At 43.8% G+C, this 26902-nt stretch overlaps 1 protein-coding gene across 1 annotated transcript; it reads right to left on the bottom strand.

The window, feature by feature from the left end:
- Nucleotides 1-1136: 1136 nt before the first annotated feature.
- On the bottom strand, nt 1137-15016 carry RASSF6 (Ras association domain family member 6; the record flags this gene model as incomplete). The annotated part of the gene is made up of 10 exons (XM_081999042.1): nt 1137-1212; nt 1966-2063; nt 2152-2270; nt 3089-3140; nt 4419-4520; nt 4945-5129; nt 5583-5674; nt 7442-7593; nt 8804-8882; nt 14946-15016. 10 exons carry the CDS (start codon nt 15014-15016, stop codon nt 1137-1139), a joined length of 1026 nt encoding a protein of 341 aa, XP_081855168.1.
- Between the last annotated feature and the right edge of the window lie 11886 nt (nt 15017-26902).

Genomic DNA, 26902 nt, shown 5'->3' with positions numbered 1-26902 from the left:
ACCTTATCTGCATAAGCTAAAGGTATCTGAGGGAAAAAACAGGTACCATGTAAAAAACAGAAACTAATCGAGGAGGGCAATAAATTGTGCACAAATGGGATTTTATTTACATCTCTACGTCAGCTTTAATATTCAGCAATACCAAACCAGACGGGACCCAACAGCCAGCTACTGTACGCTGCGCGGGGGCCAGACTGCCCCAAAACCGCATCCGTGGGACTGACGCCAGCCGACCCGATCACAGCTGTGATGTTCAGCCTCTTGCCCTGAACACTGCTCATTTCCACCTTCAAATATAAACCACAGGAAGGAACCCGGAATCGTTTGTTTCACCAGCCACCACCAAAAATGCCGCGGCGCCTTCCAGGCCCTTATCAAGCAGATGCAACCATGGTAAGAGTTCTCACCGGGCACCTCAAGAGCTATTTCAGAGATAAAGTCTCTCTTACGTTTAAGAGCTGAGTAGCTATTAGCTGGGAGGGTTTTCATTTATATTTTTCTAACTGCAGCTTGAAGCTTAAGGAAGTTAGGCATCTACCAGTCTGAAGCCCGTGGAATTTCAGGTGTCTCACACAGGTTTTAGTTTTGGTTGGTTTTGGTTGCTTGGTTGGTTTTTGGCCTTGGTTTTGTTTTTTGTTTTTAAGCTAAGTCAAAAGCCTAACTGCAATCTTAGATCAATAAATACTTTTTGCCACTTATCTCTATGGAAAAGCTTCCTCCTAACATAATTCAACATTGCTCTAGTAGAAGGAAAACCACGTACTTAACTTTGCTATTGTTTGTACGATTAACATATGGGTTATTGCAATATTTTTCTTCTATGCTAGACTTTTGGTAATGGTTTGTAAATTGGTAGGTTTTAAAGCCTTGTGCCTCACACAGGATTTTTTTTCCCTATCGTAAGTTCCAAGCTAGATTCAGAACCTGTCTTTGGGGCCATCTAGTGCATGTTCTTAGGTGGTTCCCAACTTGTATTCCAGAGCTGTAGAGGAGGGCATTCCGTTTCGGTTGCACAATTGTCAGGAGAAACTTGAACATTTCGGACACCCCCGTGCTTTAAGTGCTCTTCAGCCATGGCACGTTCAAGCAAATGTACTGACTTTCCTTTGGCAGAGGCAGTGCGTGGGGCATTCGCATCAAACGGTAGTTTCCGTTTTTTGAACAGTTCGACTGTGAAGGTGCTGGCATATCATACTCTTCTCTTTCATGTACCTGAGATCGAGAGAGAAAAAATGCAATTAAGCAACCCAGAATGCTGCAAAAACGGAACCCGAATTCTAACGTGCTAATTCAATGGCTGAAAAATGTTGTCAGGAAAGCTTTTCTGACAGAAAAAGGCAATTGCTATTTATGTTTTTCTTTACGTTTCCTGGCCACTTTGATTCAAAGTGATTATCAGATAATCATTTGATAAACATATCCACAAGTAGTATAGACTCTCATTGCTTTTGACCTCAGGACTCATATGTACATTCAGAAATACCAGTGCGTTTCCAACTTGGACCTGTTGTGCACTTCGAGCTACCGTCAGAAGAACTCATGCCATTTATCATAAGTGAAGTTTTAAAGGGACATTGACAATTTGCCACTAATCTAGCTTAAATGCTACACTACCGAGATTGTACCACAGTACGTCCCGCATGTATACTTTCCAAGGAAACCCACAGCAGCAAGCAGAGATGGAGGAACTAGTGTGAGGCTCAGAAGAAAAACAAAGTACACAGAAGTGACCCTGCGGGCCCATAGTTTCTGGAAAGATCTCCCCCACGTGTATGTAGTCAGTATTTGTTCTGGAGTCTTTAACAGCAACAGCTCAGCTGGGTAGGCAGGATATAGAAAGGATTATAAATCCCACCAAGGTTCACTTCAGTAGTCCCGGCAAAGCGTTCTAACGGCCTTCTGCGACATAAACGCGTTCACCTCTCCTGGACTCAAAATGACACCACTCATTTTATTTCTGTTTACCTTGCAATTGTCTGTTGAATCTCCTGCTCTTCCTCCTCATTTATTCTGTGCAGAATCGACTCCAAAAAGGGAAGATGAAATTGAATATACTGAGCAACCTACCAAGACGACGACAAGAAATTCCCATTAGCAAGCGTGCTAACTGCGAAAAATACGATGAACTACTAGAATTGGAGATATACGTACATCACTGCTAATCTCTTCCACGTCCCTGTCCATGAGAAAAAACTTGGCAATCTTCTCCGAGGGCCCCTGCAAGAGTCTGTGCAGTAACGGAACGTCTCCACTCCTCAGCTGCTTCTTTTCTGGGATTTATAAGGAATGTCGTGATGCACAGAACATACAACAGTGCCTTTATGCAATCAGTAGTCTTTTTTTGTGACAACAAGTCTGTATTTCACTGACGTGCCCTTGTTAGATCCCTAACAAGTCTCTACGGCCTATTTGCAGGAGTAGGCTGGGTGCAACACAAAGAAGTTGCCATTTAGGTAGCCAAGCAAGCATTGAAGAGACTGATCCCAGGCTCATCAGCTTGACCATGACTCCCTAAACCAAAACCTACTTGATAATTTTCACACATAATTTCAACTTTTCCGTATTTTGACATTCTAAGGACACATCCATCAGTTTGCTCTCCCGTTCTTTCAGGTGTGCCTTTTAATAAAGGTACAATTTCCTTTTTCCTCAAGTTGTAGAGTAGGCTGTGTTGTGGAAGTAAACATTTCAACACTGAAAAATGAGTACTTGAACTAGGCACCCGCGATCCAGGACTGCCATCCAAAACCGTCAATTAAAACATCCCCTAACACTACCAGCGACAGCCTGGCACCCCACGGTTGCCCTACGGCCGTGCAGAACAGCAGTTCCAGCAGAAAAGCATCTTAAACACAGCCTTTAGATATGGGAAAAACGAAGGCCTGATTAGCGGAACTAACCACTAACCAGGCAGCACACTGAAAGCACCCAGAAGACCGTTACTCAGGTTTTCCTCTCCATCGGGGGACCATACATCTCTAAGGGGTCTCCAGGAAAGCCAAAATGCCACGCCGAGCCCACGCTGTCTGCGCAAGGGCAGATGCCTGTGGTGAATCCCGTCACTCCAAGTTAAGCGGTCCCCACTTACCTCCGGATGCATGGATAATGTAAAGTGCAAATTCATGTGGGCTGTTTTCAATCTGTGGAACGCAAACAAAAAAGTCTGCTCAGACTGATAAAAACTTTTCCCTGCCAGCAGATAGTCTCTGTGCTTCTCAACTCAGATATTGAAATCCAAGCCTAAGACTGGCATCCTGCCGGTAGAAGAGTTAAAAGATACTGGATTTGGATAAGATAGAAAGCCATGCTGCCATGTTCATTGTCCCTTTAGCCCACCACCTCACAACTGTTTAGATTACCGTATTGCCCAAATGGGCACCGTAGCTTCTTAGGCAACACTCGATCTTTACAGTCTTGTAAGCATCTTGGAGCATCCTTAACTACTTCTATACACCTTTTTTTTTCAGGTGACTTGCATATTTGCCAACAGTGTTACCGCTAGGGTAAAGGCCTGTGATCCCTTCCTATCCGCTTGCCTGCACAACCACATTCAGACAACAGCCATCCTTTGGAACGCCTATGTCTCCACTTATTCTCTATGACTTTAGAACCCGCTCTGTAACTCCATTTGCTATGTTGTTATTCATAGACGTCAGCTTCTCCTTTTACTATTACACGACCAAGTCTTGCTTCATACGGTTAGTAATTCTGCGATAGCAAAGCCTCTAGACAAGATAAATAGAGAATTGTCAAAAATTGTACACTCAGAAGCTACGTATAATGCAGATACTGAAGAAACATACAGCGCCAACGGTAAATATATTTCTGAGTGGGTATAATCACGTTAATGGCAGATGGTATCAAAGAAACTCCAAGATTAAAAAAAAAAAAAAAAAAAAAAGGCGTTAAAGGCGTTTCAGACAGCATGGCACCGATCTCCAGCACTAGTTTTAACTCCGGACTTTCTGGAGCTTTCTGTGTGCCCGGATGTAACAGAACGCGTATCCCAGCCACTCGGGTAAAAGAGAATTCCCTCGTTTTGAGCAAAATGCAGTCACCGGTTGCCGTCACTAGAGGGAAGCACGGCCACGTGCGTTAAACAAACATCCCGCAAAGCTGCCGGTGCCGCCGCGGTTGCCTCTCCCGTGCGGGAGCTGGTGGCCGAGCGGTTCTGTAGTTGTCGCTTCGCTGCACCTCAACACCCAATACACCTTTTCTAGACTCAAATGCCGTCCAGATTCAGTCAAATAAAACCAAGCCATTCCTTAAAAACGGCCCGTGTGGTTTTCCCTGTGCTCTATTCCACGCGCTATCCCCTCCCGGTTCTCCCCGGCCTTTCGGGCCGCGCTGCTGAGACACCCTGGAGCGCACGTTTCCAGAACCCGGCCGCACTTGCTTCCACCAGCACGCACCGTTACCTTAAACTTCCGAAGCAACTGTTCTATGACTTGTCTTGTTCTCATCTGGCTGTTGATTCTGATTTTGGTTTCTGATCCAAAAGCTGGAGTGAAAACTGATGTCTAGGAACAAAAACAGCAGCAGAAGGGCACGAGCGTGAGGGATTGCCGCACGTGAGGGCTGGGACTCGGAAGGGTAAAAACCGGCACAGCCCTGGGACCGAGCAAGCAGTCGGGGACGCCGCCACTGTCGCCATAAAGCAAAGGGCGGGCGGTGTCCTCAGGTGAGCACGCAGGGGCCTTGCGCACTCCCGCTGTGCGGCGGCTGTGCGCACCTGAAACCCACCTGCTGGAGCAGACCCCGAAAACGGACCCCGGTGGTTGAGCCCGAGGCCCGAAGACACTGGCCTGGCCGCACAGGGGGGCAGGTGGGGAGGGCCCCTCTTGGCTAAGGGGGTGCAGGGGCAGATCCAGAAGCTTGCTGGGCATCTTCATCTGTCCCAGTACCCCACCTCTGGTGATCAAAGACAAGCGTAAACATTTGTACCTCGTAGTTGTAGAAGTGGCCGTTAATTGAGAACCTGTGAGTTTCTACTTCTGTCCTCGCTATCATGGGGAGCTTGGTCCTCTTTCGCACAGCCGCAGCATTGCCGACGGCCCTGGGCAGGGTAGCGCAATCATGTTCCTGCTCGCTCTTGGACTTCAGAGTGTGGCTTTCGTAAGGTGAATAACCTGGACGAAACAAAACCGCATCAGCACATCGCACGGCTGCTCTGCCTCCTTGCCGGCACCCCCACAGGAAAAAGCCTCTAGGTGGAGAGATTTTTTTATTTTAAATTATGGTTTTTCGTGGGGGCAGGCGTGGGAGAGGAGCAGGGCACAGGCGTACGACGCAGAGCAATAGGCTGTCTGCAGTGGCCACAGTTTGCTGTTTTCTTCGCTTCTTGGGCATGATTTCTTTACTGAAAGCACAGCCCGTTAGCTCTAGCCGGTTGAAATGTTATCTGCACAGCAATGCTTTCACTAGCCAGTCATAGGGCAGTGTTTCACTGGCACATAGTACATGTTAAACAGCGACAGAAAAAGACTTCTCTTTACTGGTAGGGAAGACTTAATGTGTCCAAGTATTTTTGCACAGCCACAGCACAAAAAAATTTTGGTGAACCTAAGAGCACCGACACTAACTTTGCTCCAGGTCTGGCTTTTCTTCAGTAGATTTCAATGTCTCCCCGCTAATATGATGTAGATCATCAAATTCTCCCCAGCGTGTCATTCCCCTGAAACACCAAACATACATTCATAGTTGATTACTCCTCATTAACCCATTGATTTCAATTTATCCTGTAGCCAGGCTTCACATAATACATTTCTATCCCCATTCAAAACTTCATGGAACACAACTACAGACTTCAATGTGCTGTACGAAGCCAGGAATTTTAGTTTATGTCAATGAAATCAGTCAGTAAAATGCCGTATGACTAGGGATCCCAAAGGTAACACAAGCCTATTCAGAGTCTGTTGAACATTGACCATGACATCCCTTAAACAATTCACAGTAATTCTTAATCCATTTTTTAGCGATGCCCTGGATTAATCCCATGTAGGATGCCAGGCAGGAATGCAGAGAACACACACCGCGGTTTAGTCACAGGGCGCATCATGTCTGTCATACAGACGGGGACATGAAAGATAAAATTACCATACTAGCCCCTCGTGGTATCCAAACCAGTTCTGTACCAGAGCAGGAAATGCAATCCAGCCTTTTTTAAAAATCCAGCTTCCTTTATGCCAGTATTTCCATAATTCATTGCAGAAACTCTCTAGCAGAAAGTCTTTGGCCACTTAACGCTCTGACTGAGAATAAACCAATTTGTAGGAAAATATTAAAAATTCATTTCCTATACATATTCAAAACAATATTCAGCTAACTCCAGTGAACATGCCAAATGAAGATCTCAGTTGTGTTCCATGCATTTAAAAAGTTCATTTAAGATCAAACAGTCAAGCTGCTCTGCATACCTTAAAGCATGTCAGGGCAGCTTCACATTTCTGTGATCATGAATTAATATTTACCTTAAGATTCAGATCTCCACCAGTAATAAGTTCTTTAAGAAATGAAAGGCAAAGAATAACTAACAGCCAGTCTGGACCCTATGCTACAGACCACATGCACCCCATACCAGTAAGAGCTGGTGAAGGTAAAACAAAAACCAGATTTGCCTCAGGCTCCTCACTGGTTACTCCTGGCAGGTTACATCCCTTGATTTCAACACCAAGAGACAGGGAGGAAGACTGACCCTGTCTTTACTGGAACTTCACAGCTGCCATGACGGTAGCATTAAACCCGCAGTTCAAACATGTACCCCATGCAATCGAAGACAGCAGATAACTAAGAAAACTAGCTCTGAAATACAGAATTTATCCGGGAGTCATTCAGGGGAAACATTGGCTCAGCCTCCATTTAACACATGACTCAGGTTCATCTCATCAGATACAATTCAAAGTTGACCAACCAAGGCTTCAGAAATAGCATTCAAAACAGAAAGACGAAATACTCCAAGAACCTACATCATTTTTTACAGATATGGCAAGACTAGCAGGAGTCAGATCACCACAACACGCTCAGATGTGAGGTGTCCCCGGCAGAGGCTGACCTGTGTGTATTTCTACAGGGTTTTAACATAAGATTTTGCATGGACAAAGCCAGCACTCATTCCCCGGCTTGAACTTTGCCCACAGAAGCAACGGTGTCACAGCTCAGGTACCCAGGAAGGTAACCTGCCACAGCCAGTCGCTTAGCACTAACCTACCAGCTTTCTGCTTCATGCTGTACAAAGTGCCCCGACACGATGCTACCAAGATATATCTTTCCGCCCAGTGGAACGTGTTGAAAGACCAGACCAGTTACAGAGTACTGCTGCGCAAGCGACCACCACAGCCTTTGGGAATCTGGGATATACAGCCAGCCGCATGCACTGAAGCAACCTACACGAGCTCTCTTGAAATACTACCCCGCCTCCTTCTTACAGAAGTTAATACATTACCTTTTACTAGGGAACAAACCCACACTCTCTGCTGACTTCAGGGTTACGAAAGAGGGGATCTGCTTCTCATCCTGAATTTTTAATCGGATAGGATGTCGGACTCCCCAAAATATTGACAAGATGCCTTCAATAAATGGTTTGCTTCCTTCTTGCTAAAAAAAAAAAAAAAAAAAAATTAAAAAGAATAAGGAGCACTGCATAACAACAGAGTAATAATAATCAAACAACAATAACCCATTTCCCTTCAAAGTAAGAGGAGCGCGATGAAATCGCTGAGGCCAACAGAGCCCTGGAACAGGTCACCTACACAGGCTGTGTAATCTCCATACTTAAGGTACAGCTAGCTGAAGCTGCAGCTGACCGGATCTTGTGTCAGCATTCATTTGACTCCGACCAGGAGGTTTTCCAACCAACAGGTCCATTATTCCACACAAGTACAAGTCAAATGCTATTTGTTGTACTTGGATGACTAGGTCTTCTGAAACTAGGGTGCTAAGAAGGTGGTAAACAGGAGGAATAACTGCCGGTAAAGGAGGAAGCAGCAGTTAATGAAATCGTCCTTGTTGGCGCAGGGCACTGAACCAGTCCAAAACATGTTATCAGTCCCCGTTGCTGCTGACAGCGAACTCTGCCACTGCAGAAAGAGATGGGACAGAAGTGAGGGCTGCCCGTCTTCAGACTATTTTTGCCCAGATTTTCTCTAATGTCCTTGCGGGTCTTGATATCAGCACAACAACAGAAATGCAGCTTGTCAAGAGAAAGAAATTCAGACTGCTAAACAAGGGCTTTGTGCGTGAGAGACACCATTCATGTTTTCATCGTCCTTCAGCTCCACAGGTCCTTCTGGTCTCCACAGGGGACATGTTACTGGGGCTACACTTACGAGCAGTTTCTCCGTAGGCTGACCCTTGAGGAGAGCGCGGTAGTCTCTCCTACACCGGAGTGACAGTGCTGCTGCCGTTACACACTGGGGGTTCAAGCCGGAAGGGCGGGGGGAACTGCACCCCACAGAAATATGGGCAGTACTACTCCCTCCCTGCTACAGATATAAGACTTGAGGGACCAACCCAAAGAACAATTTCCTGCGATGCGCTAGGGAATGGGATGGCAAGGAGATCACATCGTTGAAAATCTGCAACTCCCACTAGTCTGAAGGCGCCTGTTTGGGCTCTCTTCCCTCACAGTGTTCGACTCCAGAACTTGCCGTGGCAATTTTATTACCGTGCTACATTCCATCTAACATACTAACACAGAACAGGTATCCTACACGGTTCAGTCTAGCCACATTAAACATCGGCGCCCGATAATGCTTTTCTTGCCATTACATTGTGCTTTTTAAATGATTTTCACACAGATCCTTACCTGATTATGTGACAGTTGCAGATTTTCTTGATCAGAATAGTAGGAGTTATAAGTCCTCAGAAGACAACTCAGCTGCTCTCTGGAATAAAAGATCAAAATGAAAAGAGTAACTTTTAAACACGTCTATCACTGTAAAATCCAGGTGCAAGTAGCAGGGTAACACCCTGTACCTGTGTTACCCACTGCATCTTTATACAGGTTTGTTAATGATTAATACATCATTTTCCAGGAGTACAATGTTGTCAGGATACTGCGTTGCTTATAAGTTGATTCTTTAGAAGACCTGACATGCAGAGGAAATTAATTAGTCCCAGTCTGATGTGACGTTAATTACACTGCTCCAGAATAACTTGTACTTTGGACTTCTGTTATAGTCATGAGGTGGAATCAGGAACAACACTCCCACACACCTATGAAGCAGATTATTTTAGTTAGGTTGCAATTTGTTTTCCCCACATCATGGTTTCCATCAGGTTTTTACGTTTTTCCAGATACTCTTCTTATTTCAAAATACCTACAGTACGTTTAGGTTTCCTTCTGCTTGAACGTAACAGCTTTGCACTAAGTCTTTGCTTGGAGGAGAAAGGATGGAAATAAATAGAACCTCTGCTAACAAGCAAGGATTATAAGCCTGCCCCCCAGATTTCAAACAGAAATTCATGACGCAATTAAAAAAGCAGCATAACATTCTGCTGTGAAAACGCTGCACTGAGGCAGAAAGGCAACGTGAGGCACACTGGTGCTAGGGATGTTTCAAACTTAGAATTTAGGAAGCAGCATCAGAGATAACCATGCCTGCCTCCTTCCTTGATAAACTCACAACATTGCAAGACCAGAGGGACTCTGAAAATGTTTCATATTTAATGGCGTTTCAAAATATCCAATTCAGAGCTACCGCACATCCCAGTTTCTAGGCCACGGCCCCCTCCTCCTCCCTTTGGCAACTTTGTCTGCCAAGAACGAACTTCATCTACCGGATTTTAAGTGCGTGATTTCCAAACCTCGTGGGAAATTTCAGCAGAGACTGGGCCACTCAGCAGCCTGTGGGTGCGCTGCCAGCACTGCTGCAGCATGCCAGGTGGGTTGAAGTCAGAGCGCAGGGCAGTGCCGGCTCTCCGCCGACAGCCGGTGCGAACGCCGCTCCCTTCTGAGCTAACAGCGGCCACGCTGTCGACAGCCCACGTGGCTGATGTGCCCATATAGCCCTTGTAAGCTACATAAGTTCACATAGTAAGAAGCAATAAATGCCACGTTGCACAAACACGGGCTCTTGGCGTATAAGAAGTAACCACCGTACAAGGAGATACCCATGGGAATATCCTCTTCAGAGCAAAGCTGCTCGAATTCCAGCTCAAGGCTGCCTTGGATCCAAGTCCTCTGCCTCCTTAACACTACTTTTGAAGAAGGATATGCGCCAAGTTGACAGAGTCCAAAGAAGAGCAGGGGACTGGTAAGTCGCACGTACCATGAACACAAAAAGCAAGCTGCAGCTCAGGCTAAGGAGGACCGAAAAAAACCACAGAACGAAGTGTAATTCAGAACCATCAAGAACAAAACTCTCTTCCTCACAGCAAATAAACAGCAAAGATTGCTTTCCTGAATTACAAGATAAATAAATTCCACCAGCAGAGATAATTAAGCGTGGTAAACAAGTTCATGGAAGCCTATGAATTCTTCCTCACAGACAATCTTGAAGCACCAACTGAGATGACTAACCATCAAGATGGTTTAATGTGCTGCCTTGCACTGACAAGTGAGGACACCATGTTTGTTTGAAAATAGTTGCTATTATTTCCATGTTTTTCTCCAGTGTGCAATATTATAACAGCTGAACCATAGGCAAAACAGACAGCATTTGCAAACTCTTCTCACAGTAAGTTCCACATAGACCTACTGAAAGTATTCAAGACCCATGTATCGTCAGAAGTACTATTACAACTCCTACACTAATCTTAAGTAAGAAAAAACCCCAAACCAAAAAAACCCACAACCCACCCCAAAACCCAAACCAATAACCGACTTCTAGCACCGTCACTGAGAAACAACTCACACCTGGGAATGACACACAGTAGAAATTACATTTTAATATTTCAGCAGTCCGAGTTCACCAAGAACATCAAAGAACGAACGTCGGAGGTGCAGACTATATGCAAAGTATTACACCCCACCTTCCGTGAAAGATAGGTTGAGCGAGGAACTTCACAGTACAGCCTTAGGGCACCGGAAACACTGGCATGAATAGTTTCAGCAAACTTTGTAACAGTTGTTTTGCTGTTGCAGTCACAACACACCCACGTCCCCCCAGAACGCGAGGACGTTCTCAATGGTGACAATGGCGCCCTTATCAGAGATGAGAAACCTAAGAATGATCTCTCCCCTAGGAAAGGGATCAGCTTGTCCATCACTGCAAAGCAGTTCAGAAGGACATTTTTAGGGGTGAAATAAACATTATTTCTCAGCCTCTTTCTCTGACCAGATTGTGACTCTACTTACTCACATTGACTGTTCAAACGGCTGCACAGTTGATGACGTAAACTTAAATAAAAAAGTCAACCGTCGCTCGGGGAATCTCACCCAAGATACTAGGAAACTCTAAGATATCAGAGAAAGAGAATAGGAGAAGGATGGATCACGCAAAGAAATACAGATAATTTTGGTTGGAAAGTGCTACATATGATTTTAAGAGCATCAATTAGACAAAAAAAAGCATCTTCTCCTGGGACTCTCACAGTCTTACTCCAGCAAGCGTAGACCCTCTTCTGTGACTTATGACACACGCGCTCCTCTTCTACCATCGGCCTCCCCATCTAAGGTCTCTCCAAGAGCTCAAAGCAGGTGCCTTACGCAGGACTGTGTTTCTCAGTCACCTCTTACCATTCACACGTTATCCAAAGCACACGGACAACACGGTATCTCTGAAAAACGCCAAACAGAACTATATCATGATCTGAGCCCCTGCATAGGATAAAGCCCCTGCACCTGCAGCAGCTGCTTCTTTGTTCAGGGCGAGGCAGGCAGGCATCTGACTGAGCATCGAAGCAGAGCGGACTGATGGACACTGCTGCCCCAGAGCCCAACATTAAGACCGGTCCGCGGGAACGCGGCCTTGCCCCAGGCTTGGCTGCTGACACACTGGAGAAGGAAGGCGGGGGAGCAGGGAAGCCAGTTAATGTGTATATGTTCCGTTTGGGACGGAGGGGCACACGGCGCCTGCGAGGAAAAAGCTTTACCTGGCATACCTGGTCCCTCCCTTGCTCCGCTTAATGAACCGAACTTGGCAGTGCCCGGTTGCTTGGTGAGCCTTCTTGCATGGTGAGAAAAGGGAAAAGATGGCTTTTTTTTACTCAGCAGGTAACATTAGGACAAGGGCTGCACCACTAAACTCAATGTTAACTGCATTCCCTTCTAACGCTGCAGATGTTAATTATTTACTTAGTTAACTTAGCGCAACTCCCCCAAAAATATTTTGAAGTGGCTTGATCAACAAAGTGCTGGGCGTCCAACCAGCATTTTGTACATTTACTTCTACTCGCTTTGATCTAAAACCCTCGTAATAGAGATGGTGAAAGCCTTTCTGTTCCTCGTGTTGGAATAGCTGATTGCAGGTTCTTTGTGTCTCGTCAGCTATGAGGGATTGTGTTCAGGTCATCTCACTGAAAGGGAAAGTTTTAATAGACTTAGATATGAATCAGATACAAGCAAAATTTTTATCATACTGGCTAAAGGTAAGCAAGATTAAGCACGTCTCGGCCTCATACGCAGGCAAAATCCAGATGCAGTTTAAGATTAACGCCTAAGTAGGAGACACGCAGTTTTGCTCTGCAGATGTTGCGATAGACCTGCCGATCCTGCTTGCGAGGTGCTTCAAACACACACCTTGTTATCCTTTGTAGCCTAATACCTTGGGCAATCATTTTATTGACAGCTGTTATTTTGTAGGCTTTTCCAGGGCTGGGAGATCACTTCCCCGAAGACTAGGAATATGTAAGGACTTGGGTCACACTCTGAGGCTCATGCAAAGACAAAAGAAACGGTTGGCTAAAAGCACTACACGATGTGGTAGAGTTTATCTCTGAGGCAAGTTCCATTTCTCAGCGCAATCTCTGAAGATTCTCATTTAGTTTCTTGCCTTGTCTAGAAAAACTCCCCCTTAACTTCCACAGAATTTTGCACAGTTAAATCTTTCAGGTTTCAGCCTCGCATTAGTGCAACCAACGGTGACGAACCACGCAAGCCATTAGAAAAGCCCCGCGGGAGATACTTAACAGCAGCTCTCACTGACTTGTTGGTCCTGGTGTAATGCAGAGATATTAGAAAAGAAAATCTTTCGTCTTTTAGCCCCAGAAAGGAGTAACATATGCACTACTAATTCTCAAATGAGTCTTGATGTAACATCTTCACTAGGAAGGCTCAAAGACTGCACTAACCAAGAGGCAAGCGGTCAGATAATCAGCAGCTCTGCTGTGTTGCAACACTGTTCCTCACAGCACGGCTTTGTGACCACAGCCAAATGCAGCCATTAGTGGAAGCCAAAGCTAAGGAACTGGTAGCACAACTTAGAGACAAACCCTCAAAAAAGTAGCATTTACTGCAGATTCACCACCTTCTTCAGTAATGAAGGCGGGATACAAGGGAGCTGTAAGGCCAAGTGTCCTCGTGGTAAACCACAACAGAGCCAGACTGCGTTCACTCAAAACGCTAACCCAGGACAATTCACCTGTGTCCTCTTCTCCCCGAAGCCTTACACTTTTACCCATGGATATTTATGGCAGTTATACTTAAGGATGCAATAGTTCAGCCAGGCAAATAATACCACGTGCTTTGGTCAGCCTTTTGATCCGACCATTGTGCAAATCCCAACGACACGCTTGCCAAGTCCGCAAGATCTGCAGGATACAACTGAAATAGGAGGAACGTAACAGCAGGTTCAACGTAGAGACAATGGATGATATTCTAGAAATTGTATTGAAAGCAAGCTGGAGTGCATACATAATGTCCTAATGGGTCTTTAAATGTTGTTGTTGTTTTTTTTTTTTCCTCAAGGCAAATGAACTCCAACAGTACTTTAAACCGTGACTGTAATGCAGAAGGGTCTCAACCAGGATCTATATTTCACCATCTGAACAGGCAAATATACAGAGGAGTAAAAACCCAGGGGCATTGGTTCATCTGGTACGTTTCCAAATGCTTTTGTACGCCAAGTAAATGAAAGTTCACGCAGATTAATTACCTCTGACACAAAAGCACTATGTCCCAAATGAGTAGCAGTATAAAAAGAACAACTCTTTAGGAGAAGGATGCCTTTATTGCCTGTGTGCTTTGGGCAAAGCTCTGGCACCTTTCCTTACAAAGTGGAGAAATCAATAGCACGGCTCATGCCGCGTATGAAAGCGTCAGCATTCAGACCCAAATACCTATTGCGGCATGAGAAGCGCTACCGCAGGCCCCATCCCTGGGTGCATTGACAGTTAGCTTCTTCCCACAGGAAGATCAAGAGGGATGGAAATGAAGTGAGAAGAAAGCCCCTTCTTCCAGCTCCTGTGCTCTGGTCAACATGGGAAATATTTACCCCCTAAAAAGGGGGTGGACGTATACGCCAGGAGGCTCAGGGTTTATGGCAGACTTGGCAAAAATTCCTGCCAGCCAGATTTAAGGGTGGAAAAGCATCCCACCAAATACAGTTTGAGTGCAAGTAAAGAACCACTTCCACTCGCCACGGAACAGAGCCGGCAGCCCCACAGGTGTTTCTGCAAACAAACCCTGCCACCTCAGAGTACAGACCAAACCCCACGCCTCAAAGAAGCAGAGCTCAGGTTGACACTGGAACTCATGTTCCGTTTCAGTAGACTTCCAAGACAGGAAGGTGGTCTTCCCTGATTTGAAATTTTATTCCAGTATACTCTAAGAGTGCTCTTCTACCTCATGAAGAAAATCCACAGAGCAAAAGGTTTAATGCTCTGTTCTTTGAAATCCATATAAAGGGCAACTTAGCTCTGTAGACACTACACAGAAAGCAAGTGGTAGGAATCGCAGCAGCTGCTGCTACAGGCTCGGGTCTCTACAGGATCCCCTGTTAATGAATAAATATGGAGTAACTTGAAAGGAAGCAGCAAAGTAATTATTTTGTTTTTTAATTATTTACCTTGTTATGAACTTCTCCTCATTGACGGAAACAGAAGGTAGATGCTGTGCTTTCATAGTCACTTTCTTCATTTATTCCGAAGAGATCAATCTAAACAAAAGGTTAAAAAAATAATTATATCCACTAGGGCCACTAAGAAAGAGTAAATGGTAAACACAGCAACACGGCCTTAGTTTGCCAGGCTCACACACTCAAGCTGAGGGCTAACTACAGCATATTTTAACTACTTTCTACTGAGCCATAACCACCAATGATTTCCCACTTCTAATAAAACAGCCATACGCCATTCCCACCAAGTACATCTCAGTGCCTTAAATCCAAAGTACTACATATACGAGGGCTTTCTCAAGTAGTTTTAGGATTGCTATACAACTCCATGATTATGTTTCACTTACTAACGAGACTGCAACCCATTTACTGGTTAGGATTCATTTGTTAATTATGAATAGAGCATTGCCCAGGGTCACCAAAAAAAAAAGTGACTCAGCAAACTACCCTTAACCAGGTTCATAAAACTAGACAAGGGAAGAAGTAGTGTTGATCATTGGCAGAGTCCTACAGCACGCAAAGCAAGCAGCTGAGATATTAAAGAACGAACAAGCTATAATTAAAGTGATGTAGCAATATAATTTACAGATCACCATGTAGTGATTCCAGCATATTGTATAGGCAGCAGGCCAGGCCCATGAGACTCCAACAATGCATTCTTCAATAAGCTTAATTACGGAGTCTTGGCTGCCTTCATTGCCCCTCAGGTACAAGAAGAAAAGGCAGACTGAGGAAAATAACCGAAGAGACTCAGAGACTCAAGACTGACAACTGATACTGCACTGAAAAAAACTTTAATCGCAGCCCTAGAAGTGGCATCACACAGATGGGTGGAAAAAAAAGAATCCCACCAGAAGCAGCAAAATCTCTAAGGACTGCACTGGAAGTTGATTATTCCACTTTTATTTCTGTCTTTCTTGGGTGTAACGACAGAGGAGTTTGCCTGACAGCACGTGATGTCCCTTCCCCCTTATGCCAGGAGATCAACCTGAGCCTGATTTCAGACTGCAAGGGACAGAGCCTGGTCAAAGACACCTCAAAGGTAGTTTAGTGTCCGCAGTGCTAAGGATAAGTAGCCTTCAGAAAAATCTATACAGAAAGCAATTCAAGCTTGAAAAGATCATGGCTAGCTAAAGAGTAGCTAGCTCCTGTGCAAATGATCCTTAACTACCGAGCTTCTTCCTTAGGACAAGTTACATAAAGTTTCCATAGTCATAGATGAAAGACTTGTTAAAAAAAAAAAAAAGGTACATGGACAAACGAGAAGTCTCACATATGAAAACATTATCTTCAACCTACAAACAGATAGGAAGCTATTTCACAGCCTCTAAAAGCAGAGTGCACTACCATAATGAGCTTTAGGCAAGCTACTGGGGTTTCTAGCAGTGCTTTGTCAGCAGCTCATCAAGAAGAGCGGGAAGGGTCCCACATACCCCTTGTCCTTTGGGAGACATCCATCAAGGCAAAAACATACCTGAAAGCCAAATAAGCCCAGGGAGTTCTGCACAGACATGAGTTAGTAGGCAAGGAAGAGACTGCTGTACACCAGTATAATAGTGTTTTTTCTTTTCCTCTGAAAAGACTTCAGTAGTCATTGGCCACACCTCAAAATCCGCTTTCATGTGATTTACTAATTCCTCTGACTGAATCAACTGCCTATGCCAATGTAATTTCAAAACAATTTTAAAAGATGCAGAGGAGTTTATGTACATTGGCACCTGAATAACTGGATATACACTTAGGCTTCCTCCCATCTGTCAGGAAACAACACGTTAAGAATAGCAGATAGCCAAGTCACCGCTATCAAACGTAGAGCAGCGACTCTAGCATGCTCTAGCAGCGCTTCATTGCTCATGGTTGCATCCTTTTCAATAGAATTTGACCTTAAAATGATTTACGTGAAAGAAAAAGCTGATCTCTACAGATCGAGAGGAGTGATCTTTACACAAAGAGAACACCACAAGATTATCACTGAACTACGCGCTTCGTTACGCAGCCAACGGCTCTTACTAAATTATTTGCCTTACAAACCTTGAGCGCATCTTAAATCATCTGGATGCCATTACAATGCTGACAATGAAACTACCTGGAAGAGTAGCTGGTGATGGGAACAATTCTTCACCAACGCCTCCCCCTGGTGTCTCCCTCGCTGCCCCATTAGCCTGGACAAAGACTGGCCTTTTCTCCTAGAGCTGCTGCAGAAGCACAGAAGACGTTTATTAAATTTTCCTCAGTCATGTGACCAGTTCTTCTCATCAGGCCTCTACAAAACATTTCCACAGCGCCAGCTCACCCTAGAGAGACAGCACTTCTCCGTGCAACCTTCCCACAGGCGCATTTTGGCCACACACATCTCGCGGCTGTTATTTTTAGTTAACCCTGAAACCTGCGGGTTGGGAACGTGCAGTGACTGCCCCAGCACAATTATTTGACACCGCAAATGATAGCGTATTAACACTGGCGCTCCATAAGTCTATAAAGCTGTCCCATCTTATATCACCTCCGAGTAGTCCATTGTTTTCTGCATCATTTCCCTATAGCTCTTTTGAGGAAGCGAACAGGAAAAGGGAAGTGGCTTCTTCCCATTGCTCCCCTGGATTTGAACGAACAAAAAGGCACTCATTTCCCAGCCCTTCCAACAGTGTATGATGGTGGCCATCTACTCAAAGCTATCTCCTGACTGGCTTTGTGTCAGGCAGGCCTCTTCAGCATTATGTTAAACTTCACTAGAATCCCAGAACTCTCTCAGATACTTAAGACCTGGAAAGTCGGACCTCGCTGGACTAACCTCCTGGCCTGAGACTTAACCGAAAAGAACCTTAATGCTCGGAAGAAGACTGAATAAAGCCTAAAATACTTTTGGAAGGAAAGAAAGGAAACGGAAGGGAGAGACAGGAGTAGATCGTAAGTGGGGCAGACGGAAAATGAGCAGCTCTAGAGGAAGACTGTAACTATTGGAGAAGTCTAGGAAAAAGCCCACTGCACAATCCCAAAGCTGACAGACCATCAATAGCCCCATCAGGGCCCAAGACAAATCTCACAGAGACAGAGAGATTCACTTTCTTGTAAGATTTGGCTCTTACGTGAAATGTTGTTTTCCAACAAACAGTCAAAGTGTTAGCAGAGAGGCAGATGAGAGGACTTGTTTAATTTTACTAAGTAGAGGGATTTTTAAGTTATTTGCTTAAGGGGACAGCACAGGGACGGGACAGCGGACGAATGACAAAGCAAAGGTAAGAGCAAACAGCCATGCAGATTTTTCCACAAGGATGACAGGAAGCAGCGGTAGAGCAGGGCTGGAAGCAGAGGGACACTCAGCATCCAGAGTCGGGCCAAGCTGGAGCCGCAAAGCAGGGTTTTAATTTGTATCTAACAGCCTGAATGTGCTTTTGGGCGCATCCATATATTACGGTAGCACACTGCTCGCTCTGCAGTGCCCATGCAAAGCTCCTACTGCTGTTAAGGAAAACTAAAAACCCAAAACTTGCCAAATTTTTCTAGGTATTTAGACCCAGTCCTTCCCAAAGCTGTTCCAAAGAACACAGCAAGTCAGGATGGGGTGAACCTTCTCAGGAGCACATGGAGAGCCCACAAGGCTCAGCTGTCTATTGACATAGCTGTTGACAACATATACATCTACTATTTGGTACAGCACAAAGAGCTTGGCACTATAGGCGCAGCAGCATGTGTACCCAAGTCATTTTCTAAACTGTGAATTATCTGGTACTTAGCAAGATATTGGACCATTACCTGGTACTTTAAAAGCAATTTTAGGATTTATTGACATACATAAGAAATTCACTATCACCAGAATAATTTTACTACACTTGACCTAGGCATATGCTCTAATTATATAAGCCTTCATGTTGAGTTTTACTTTATGGGTTTTGTTACCTTTTTTTTTTTGTTAAGTTAGATGTCCTCAACACCAAAGCAAAGGTCTAACCAAAAGGAAGTACTGATTACAAAAACTTGCATTATCCCCACTGAAAACAAGGGGGCTTTTTTCTTGGTCTTGCAGGCTTCTTTATAGTTCATTTTAAAAATCAACTGCTACAGTATACAGCAGTAACAGCACTACTTTAACACAAAACACAGCGTAGCCCCTCCGCTCAGGCAGGTTCACAGTGGGCTTTGATTACCGACCCCAAACGTTAGTTGTTGTTTACCTGTGAATACGGCCCCTTGACTTTATCAGTCACGAAGAAAGCGATACACAAGCTCCCTCCCTTCAAACAAACAACGATAAAAGAGCAGGGCTTGCACCAAATCTATTTCAAACAGAAAGTAATTCACTATTGTGAAGAGAAGTTACTTTCTATTTCAGTCGCATAGGAAAGACGGCTCCCACCCGCCAAAAGCAACAGACAAGGTCACCTATGTAACCTCTGACGTCGGACGAGCAAGTGAATGAAGGGCAGCGAAGCCTTATGCCCGTGTATATGCCGAGCGGCAGCGCTACCTGTTATCTGCCCATTTTAATCACAACTCTGACTCGCACAAAGCCACCTTCCTTGACAAGAATTCCTGATCGAACGCTTCTCCTTCCCTCCGGCACCCTAATTACCCAAAAGGAATTTGACTCGAGTTCTGGGTGACTGCAAAGGACCTTGCTTTCTACTGACACCGCGGGTTACACAGCAAGTCGAACAGCTCCAGCTGCACGTTTCACTTACCTGTACGTACGGTCAGAGAAAGAGAGGCACAGAAGGTTTCACATACCTTTCACAGAGCCCTGGACAAGGCATGACAGCATTGTGCTGGCTAACAGGTACCTCTGCCTCTTCATGGAAGCCACAGAGCTGTTAATTACTATTTCGCTTAACAAACTGGGAGTGCTGGAAACCCAGGACACTCCCCGCACCTTAGAGCATGTCGGGAATATTTACCTACCCGCTTTCCTTCCTCCAAGCAGCTGACAGGAGCGCTCCCTTAGTCACGGCTACACCTACGGGGAGGCTCCAGTTAACACTTTAATCACTAACTTAATAATGAGAGGCAACCTGCTGACTCTTACTAATTATTTGCTGACAGGGCGCACCCTGAAACATCCTGTGCTGAAAGCACTGGTAGGCTTTAACCACTCGTCTGTTTTCTGATCCTTAGGATAAAGGCATTTTTCCTTCTCCACATATGCGCCCGTCTTCACTGTTTAGTGCAATAACCAATACATACAATTGGATCACACCCAAGTGTAAAAATATGGATTTATCACCTCGTGACAAAAATTCTGACAACACTACTTGATCACTTAATCACATACGGCTGCATATTCGATTTCTTGCTTAACTGTATAATAGCCTGATGAATATTATTAATTGGGCAAGAGTCATGTCTGTAAGAGAGAAGGCATTGCTGCTTAGCTTAATTGCTCAGCAGCTAATCATATAAGCAGATGTTTAAGCTGTAAAAAAATATTTGAGCCAACACGTATGTTCCAAGTTCCTGCTGTTTGCCCATCCGTTGATAGGAAGCATTTTATTCACAAGATCAAGCCTAAAACCGGAGCTTATTGAGCCACAGAGAAAAAAGCATGAAAAATACTGAGCCTGAATTTGCCTTCATACCCATCTTATTGCACTGTGGTCAGTATCAAGATATTTGTGATTTACAGAATTTTATGTTAGGGACAGGCAGAAGACACCCATAAATACTTCATTCCCAATCACATCATTGTCCTCTGGTGTACTCCTTTCAAGAGCCAGACTCACTACTGCACACACAACACAGCATACCTGAGATTTGGGATTACAGTTCATGCTGCAGTTTCTAGCTCTGCGCCTGAAAAATATTGACACAAATTTTTCATTGGTGTATATAACATTGACAACTCTCTCAAAACACAGGAAGGAGTAAACATATGAAACGTTTTGCTCAATTCACACCACCACAGAAGCTCCACACCACACTGGACTTTGAGATTCACACCATGCTCAACCTCTGCAGCTGCTCCATCTCTCCTGCAATTTTTTTAACACAACTCTACACAGGTTTGACTTTTTCTGTCACAGCTTCAGACACTAGAGCACTCTGCCTGACACAGTTGGATCAGAGAATAGGCACAGCCTGGCACCTTCAAGTCTCTAAACCAGGATAAAGTCAAGCCTGCTTGCTTCTGACAGGTATGCCAGTCTGCTGGAGACCCACATTGTAAAGCTGTTGGGTACCACGAGCTATCACACTAGTTTGGGAACTGAAAAACAGCCATTATCAGCTTGTAACAGGGCAACATGCTGTTAACCCTTCGGGGTAACTGAAGCTTCATTCAGACTCCTCACCTTTAAGGTTTTGCTTGGCTTTTTTTTAAAGATTCATTTCAGTTTTTAGAGATAGCTTCTTTAAGTTTACAAGCAGCTTTTGAAAACCCAGTGCTTAAATTACTGAGACATCTTTGCATAAGTTCAAGTAAGATGTAAATACAACAAATCAGTAAACAACCCAACTGTAATAAGGGACTATACTTCTGTTCAAAAACCTGTAGATGTGGCAGTTCAGGACATGGTTTAGTGGGCATGGTGGTGCTGGGTTGATGGTTGGACTTGATGATCTTAAAGGTCTTTTCCAACCTTAATGGTTCTGTGTGATTCCCATTTCCAGTTAAACCAGGTGTGTTGATTTTTATATTGGCTCCTGAACATGGCTCAGGTTGGTTGCTGATTTTCACTCTCACACTTGAACTACTCCTACCCATGGCCTAGTTCTGATCTGATGTCAGTCATACACAATTAGCTGATAAGTACTCTGCATTATGGTTCAACACAGACTAGGAAAAGGTACCAGATCAGGGTGGAAAAAAAAAAAAGAAAAAAATCTTCAGGGCCACATCACAGAAATAGGTTTACTGTAAATTCCAAGAAAGAGAAAGCTTCTCTTCCTTTCATAGTAGATCATCAATGCACAGCAAACATTATTTTTTTCATCTTTCGTAATAAACATAGTTTATGTCCTGGAAATCAAAGAACAAGTCACAACTTGGTTATACTATTGCACCCCTTAAAGGAAAGGGTAATGATGTTTAGAAGACGCAAGGAATGTGATGCCCCTGGAGTCTTTAAAGGCTGTGTTACATTTCTTGCTTCTTACATGATTAATATTCAAATAATTGCAAGTTAATAAATAATTGCAAATTGGAGTTCAGCTGTTGAATAACTTGGCCTCAAATCATGAACTAACATACTGCTAAAGCTTGAAGAACATATCAAACGGAAAAAACAACAGATTCTTGTTTTATTTTTGTAGTACACAATCATAATAAGCAGGCTGGCCAAGGCGAGATCATACACGCATTGTGGACCCGAGTGGAAGTGTTCTGATGAACGCCAAAGGATGTACATGAGCTCGCAACAAATTTCTCTGCTTTGTAGCGAGAAGGAAAACCCCTAATATTACTTACAAACAGCTATTTTCTGGACTACTTCAAATCATTAGCTCCCAACATGGAAAATTCTTCCTGGACCTCCTGAACCAGCTACTGCAATGCAAAAGTAAATCCTCAAATGAGATGATCTGAGGTAAACAGAGAACAAACGAACAATTCTTTCCTTCATATTACTAATGTTACCAAGAGGATTGCATCGATAATAGCAACGAATCAAGTTATTTAAAACAACTGGATTTACCCTGCAAAGGACCTCCCATTCTTTAGCAAGATCATGTTCTGTCATCACATCAAAGCGCCAACAGCAATACTTGTGTGCCAGGACATGTTTTGCAGACACAACTGATAAGCACAGAAAACAGAAACTAGGAAAAGGATTATTACTTCAAGTAGCTAAATAAGCTACGCACACATCTACTACAATGCCTTTCTGTCTATCATGGGCCATAATCCCTCACACAAACCATTCTGTGAATTTTGGGGGTCACAAGCTTTTATGGAATAGAAAAGAAGCAGTACTGATTTTCACAGCAGCACATGTGTTAAAAACTAAGTTTTTTTACATCGTCTGAAAAGCTCAAACTTCTCAGATACTGACCTTTGCCTGCATGAAAAGCAGCTTGCAGATATTGCTGTCTTTATCCTCACGAGCCACTGTTAGAGGAGCACATCTTACCTAAGCATCTCAAATGCTATTAGTTATGCATCATGGCTTGGCATTGATTATATATACATTATACAGATTTATAAATCCATATAAAAATTTTCATTGCCTGGAGCTACAAATTATTAAAAAAAGCAGAATCAGAGACAACTGCCCTGTCCCAAAGAGCTACAATCGTAGAACTTCTCATTCCCATTAGAACTCAACAAGGAGTAAAATCACCACCTCACCAAACTAAGCTAACTTACACAGCACTTATAAGCCCAAACTCCTCCACATTCAATGATCTCAGATGCAGATTTTGCTCAAATACAACGTTTTCCATAAAACAGCACTTCCTCAAATTTATTTCTACGTATCAGTCAATATCCTGGCTCTACAAGATGTAATAATACCTGGCCTGCTTTTTTTTTTTTGGGAAACCAAAAATCAAGACCTCTCATACATACTGCGCTACACAACACCATCCTTTATATTTCCTCTTGTTTGCAATACAGGACCCTTCTATGCTCAAGTTACTCCTCTGTAATGGTCAATTGAGGATCATGTGACTGTAGCACCTGACTCTCATTTCCAATATGCTAATGATTTTTCTTTAATTACTTCTTACTGAAAGCAGTTGAGTCATAATGTGGACTGTCCACTATTTTACATTCCTTTTAAAAGTAGCAGTTCAGTACCCTCCCCAATCAAACATCATACTAGATTGAAGCTAGACTTTTGAAGAAGCTCTCACTTGAGACTATTACCATCTTTTGTGTGAAGGGGTACCCACCTGCTACAGTTGGAACTGCCCTTACAAAACGACCAGTTATTTTTTCTATTACTTCAACACTTGCCTTTAGATTGCATACAAATGGGAAGGTTCGAACTGCAAACTGTTGTATGACTATTTGACGCGGAACAATTATTGCGCCCAAATTTTCCTCATTCTCCTCATCCCAAGAAGTCTTAAATCGTAAAGCAAACTTGAGCAATAACTCTAATTCCAATATATTTTGCATCACAGGCACATGTATGCAAGTCTCCATTTTCCCCACAAACTCAGTGAAGAAATGAGAAATATCTTGGCTCCGCTCACATTAGGAATACGTGAACCTTATACAAAAAAGTCTACCAGTAATCAGTCTGAGTTTAATTTCTAATGCATACAGTGCAAATCAGACCTTGTTTTCTTGACTTTGCGGCAGTACGTGGCACCGTGTAAGGAAATGATTAAGTATCTCTAGCACACGCTCTGCCGCGCTCTCCTAAGCCCTGTTGAACGTGCCTGCAGGTTACCAATTTCAAGGGGCTCTGGGAGGCTGTTTACTGATGCGCTGCCAATGTTCCCTGCCCTACTGGTCAGACTTGCAAAGATACTATCTCTTTTTCCTCACACTTTCATCTTCTGAACATTTACACACTTCCTGATCCCAAGGTGCTCCGAGCACACGCGAGTCTCTGGCAAATTTCGGAGAAGAGCTCGGCAGCAAATTTTTTTGTGTGTAAACTGCAAGATATATTTGAAAGAAAAGGTTTGAAGTAAACTGCACTTGAGGAGTGTCACTAATACATAGTTTACTACTTAAATGCAGTGTAATGTACTACTGAACTAATAGAAATATTCCAGCTTCATAGTAATGGCTGCTGAGTCACAATTATGAAACAAAAATCTCCTTATGTGAAATTAGCTTAATGCTAGGCTGGATATAGGTTAAAAAGCACTCATGTAAATACCTTGCCATTGTCTATGTAAACACCTTAGTGGTTAAAAAAAGTAGCCCAGATTTCTAGATACCATTCTTTTGACACTTGCCAACAGAAAGTTCAAGTTTTTCACAGAATGCTCTGCTCCGGCGCACTAAATGCAAGTCACTTTAAGAAAGAATGACAACCTGTGCTAGGCAGCATTGCTAGAACTTACAAACTTCAAGAAAATGGTAAGGACGAGAAAGAATATGGAAACTGGACTTAGCAGATGTTTTACTGAGATTGAGACCATAAAGGCATTTTAGTAACAAATGTGTGATACAAAAGTATGTGACATCTCCACCGTATTTTACATGACTGCACTGTACTACATTTGTTGATGGCTTAAAATGATGAAACTCCGTCAATACTGAAGGAAAACCACCTTTCAGTGTACATAGCGTCACTAGGGGACCTAGGAGACTGAACCGCAAGTCGCCTAGCAAGAGCTCAGCTCCTACAATGCTTTCTCATATTAGGTGTGCACATAAACAGTATGACAAGCCCATTCGCACGTATGCCATCTGTTTTATTGCAGCATCCATTCTAGAGGAAAACCAGATTTCCTTAAAGAGCCATTACACATGAGAGCTTCCCCTGTACAGATGAGAACGTAGTTTGTCACTGCACCAAAGCACGCTGCAGTAAGTTTCGGTTCTTCCTTACATACGTAACTCGCTGTGCAATAAAAGTGTTCAGGTTGAAAAGGAACAGCATGAGAAACAGTACTCCTACGTTTTTGCTTGGTGATTATGAAGCAAGGAATCAGAAGCTGGTGGGCATGGGGGGAATGCATGGCAACTGCAGCCTGCCTCTGTGCCCGAGCAGCCCACGTGCCTTTGCTCGCAGTTGCTGCGCAGCGCAGACATTCTTCACATCGTCTCCTGGTGCCTCCGTGTGGCATACAGTTCTTCATTGTGTGCTGCTAAGCATGTATAACTGGAGTGATACATCAAACTTCTGGGAAACTAGCATAAAAACAAAGACATCTGACACTTAACAAAATTTCTGTAATGAGGAAGCAAGTAGCATCCCTGAAGCGCATAAAAAACCCTGTTAAGAGAAGAGAACAGACCTTCTAATTTTTGTACTATCTTAGATATCTAAATGGACAGTAGAGCAGACGGTCTATAAGCATCTGTAGCATATATTTATTAATTTGCTCTCAAAAATCTCACACAGGCACATAGAGCACTGCAAAGGAGAAAATTCAAAGCAAAACAGATCGGTCTGACTCACTGAGGTTCTGGCTCGGGGTTGAAGAGACCTCTGTGCGTCCCCAGCTCTCTCTAAAAAAGTTTGCCCTCTGACACCGAGACGCTCCTCAACTCTGCTCAAGCTTCTTGCTGAAAATCACACCACAGACACTGCAAGTGCTTGCTCCAGATCACTCCTGTCCTTCCATAATTCTGCTTTTTTATTACAATATTAAATAACTCCTTTGGGCATTCAGCTGACTAGCATATTTTACCAGGAGTATACACATTTATGTACTTACTGTGTCATGTTCATATTTTTCTCCTGAGCGTCTGATTGTGTGGGTCACGTTTTGCTTCTCATTCAGATATCCAAGGCCCATAGTCTTCCGAGTAGGGTCCTAGAACACAGTGAGCGCTGTGTGCTCTGGGTGGCAGTTATGTGCCAGGTCGATGGCAGAGGCGGTGGCATTTCGGTGACGCTGGATGGAACAATAGCGTCTCTAACTTTGACGGGCTAAATCTTCTCTTGGTGCTTGGCTAACACATTTACAACCGACGCTAAGTTTCACTGGAATTAACAAGGTTAAACTTTGATCTCATCGTTGAGGATGTCTGAATGTCTTTCTGGTGTAGAAGGGCTTTGGAAAAACAAAGCCAGTTGAGAATGGCGGCATGTGGAACACAGTGGTGTATAAAATCACTATCTCATTTGTACCATGAGCTCTGAACGTTCCTGTGTCCTGTGTAAGGCAACATAAACAAGTCAAAAGCTGTTTAGGAGATGCTGAAATTCAGGAAAGACTCTTTCTGGTGCAGTTGTTTGGAGGGTGTGTCTTCCAGTTTGGAATTTGATCCAGATGAAACTGTCATTCTCAGCCCTGCAGGTGATACCTTGCTTTTAGCCAGTACACATGTCCTTACAAGTGAAGAATCTGAA

This window comes from Phaethon aethereus (assembly GCF_964289735.1).
Source record: "Phaethon aethereus genome assembly, chromosome: 4".
NCBI lineage: Eukaryota > Metazoa > Chordata > Aves > Phaethontiformes > Phaethontidae > Phaethon > Phaethon aethereus.
Note: the sequence above shows the minus strand (reverse complement) of the source record. Positions and strands in the feature narration are given on the sequence as shown.